We start from the raw sequence: 2,441 nt of genomic DNA, 5'->3' as shown, positions 1-2,441 counted from the left end.
TTTAATTTATGAAACTATCAGTATACCTATAAGTGCACTTTTAGTATAGTTGCAGTACAAACTAAACATTTTGATGTAAACTAGTTGTGTACTCAAAGTTTACTACTGTTATACTTAAAAGTATACTTTTATATATTAGAAAGTGGGCCAATTTAGTCCCAAGGAGTATTGAAATAGTACACTTACAAGTATACTACTAGTACACTGATATTTGTATTCTTACTACATAAAGTATACTTAAAAATGTACTTGAACTTTACTTAAGTATACTTACTAAAATAAACTTGAAGTATACTACTTTTTGGTAAGGGTTGTTGGACAACATTTAGAAATGTGAATACGAGGTTTAGCTTTAGGCATTTTAATTTAAGCATATTTAGCTTAGTTAACGGAAGGCTACCTGGGCCATCAGAGCAAGTGTAATTACTACATTCACGTGCTCCTCGAATGCTCTCATTTCCTGAGTTGTCATTTTCTCAGTCGGGAAATTATTTTTCACGTGCGGTGCCAGTGATGATGTTTCTTACGTCCGTTTCGGAGAACCAGAGGACAAATATTTCAATCGATCGCTCAGGCATGGCACCGAAATCTGCATTCTGATTCGGTTCTAGTAAATACCGGTTACATAGGTACCGGTGCCATATTGGTACCGGGTTTCTGTACCCAACCCTATTCATTGTTAGTTCATGTTAGCTGAGGATCATTAAATACTATTGACAGATACAACTTTAGATTTTTTAAATAGCCTAATGTTTTAGTAAATGTTGGAATAGACATTAAGATGAAAAGATGGTAAGAAATATTTTTCATTGTTAGTTACTATAGCACTTAACGTTAATGCAAGCTTATCATTATGTGTTACCAATGCAATGTGAGTCGCTTTGGATAAAAATGTTTGCCAAATTTTTTGGTCCTTCTCTGATCTTGAACTGCTGTTGGAAAAGATTATTTTATGTTTTACATAAAAACAACAGCACATGGTTTGGAATGACATGGGTAAATAACGAATAATAACAGAATTAAAATTTTTCTCTGAACTCTAGTTTCAAAACAACATGCCAAATGCATCCAGGATTTTTTTAACTCACTGTTACAGGTGACTCCAGCGTCCTTTAAATGTTCACAGCTCTGTATTCCCCATTTTGTTGATGTACAGTTCACCAGTGAAGCCTCACTCCCAGTACACTGTGCATCATCTATCCATACTGGTCCTACACCTGGTCCAAAATAAGCAGCACTCTTTGCCTCAATCACTTTCCCACAATCCAGCTCTTTACATACGACTGCAGCGTCCGTTAGACCCCAGCCATTATCACACACTGTTCCCCACTGATCGTCATGAAGAACCTCCACTCGTCCAGAACAAGAGTTAATGCCATTTACCAACCTTATAAAGGCTAACATAAAAAAAACAGAGAGTAAGGGATTAGAAAAGTTTGGTTCTATTCAGTATATGCAATATATATGTAGCTTTCATCCACCTTCACAGATGACTCCAGCATCTTCAGAATGCACACAGTTATGTGTTCCCCATCCAGGTGTCCCACAGAACATCAGTGAAAACTCATTGCCAACACAATTTACATCATCCATCCATATCTGTCCTGAACCTTCTCCAAAATAAGCAAAACTCTTTGCCTCGATCGCATTCCCACAACCCATCTCTCTACACACCACTGCAGCGTCTGTTAGATCCCAGACATCATCACACACTGTTCCCCATATTCCATTATGAAGAACCTCCACTCGTCCAGAACAAAATCCGATACCATTCATCAACCTCAGAAAAGCTTCGACTGGAGGTCCATTTCCAAAATCTGTATGAATTATAAAACATGTAATGGATGTGCTTATACTTCAATAAGTAATGAGTAATTCAAGAGTACTTTATGATATAGAAACATAGAAAACAATGCCTGCATGATTCTTCATACCCAATATGAGAATGAACCACAAGGAATTTAACATTGTGCCCTGAAAGAAATACAGAATTATTATTTTGACTGTGTTATGTCAGAAATCAGAAAAAAAGCAACTTCATTTAAACAGTAAAAACGTACAAAGTAGTTTCTGCACATTTTTGGCACAAAATGTCTTTACATTTATTTTTTGCAACCAGAAACCACATTTTACCCTATTTGTATTGTGCATACCAATTCAGAGTTCAATTCCATAATTCAGTAACTACAAATTATGCAATTAATTAAAAAAAGAGTGCGAGAGGGAAAGTTCAAGAGCTGGTAAGCAAACAAAATCAACTACACCAGAAATAATTACAAATACTGTCAGTATCTAATAAAATACTGTGTCTAATAAAAGCATACAGTGCAAAATACAGTACCTAATAAAATCTGTAAACTAAAGACAATGATTTATTATTAGATTTCTTTAACCTGTTAATATGTCAGTCTCTCCAGAAGCGTCTTTGTCTCTGTGACGGC

General features: G+C 35.6%; 1 protein-coding gene across 1 annotated transcript in view; it reads right to left on the bottom strand.

The window, feature by feature from the left end:
• The window catches only part of LOC107725928 (soluble scavenger receptor cysteine-rich domain-containing protein SSC5D-like), a 6,591-nt gene extending 4,150 nt beyond the window's left edge, over nucleotides 1–2,441 (bottom strand). The window contains exons 1-4 of the mRNA XM_016535353.1: nucleotides 2,394–2,441; nucleotides 1,935–1,974; nucleotides 1,482–1,817; nucleotides 1,089–1,397 (exon numbers count right to left, since the gene is read on the bottom strand). Of these exons, the coding sequence (XP_016390839.1) occupies nucleotides 1,089–1,397; nucleotides 1,482–1,817; nucleotides 1,935–1,968 (679 nt within the window). The 5' untranslated portion in view covers nucleotides 1,969–1,974; nucleotides 2,394–2,441. The remainder of the gene's footprint in view (nucleotides 1–1,088; nucleotides 1,398–1,481; nucleotides 1,818–1,934; nucleotides 1,975–2,393) is intronic.

The sequence above is a fragment of the Sinocyclocheilus rhinocerous genome, unplaced genomic scaffold, assembly GCF_001515625.1.
Source record: "Sinocyclocheilus rhinocerous isolate Xijiao unplaced genomic scaffold, SAMN03320098_v1.1 scaffold395, whole genome shotgun sequence".
NCBI lineage: Eukaryota > Metazoa > Chordata > Actinopteri > Cypriniformes > Cyprinidae > Sinocyclocheilus > Sinocyclocheilus rhinocerous.
Note: the sequence above shows the minus strand (reverse complement) of the source record. Positions and strands in the feature narration are given on the sequence as shown.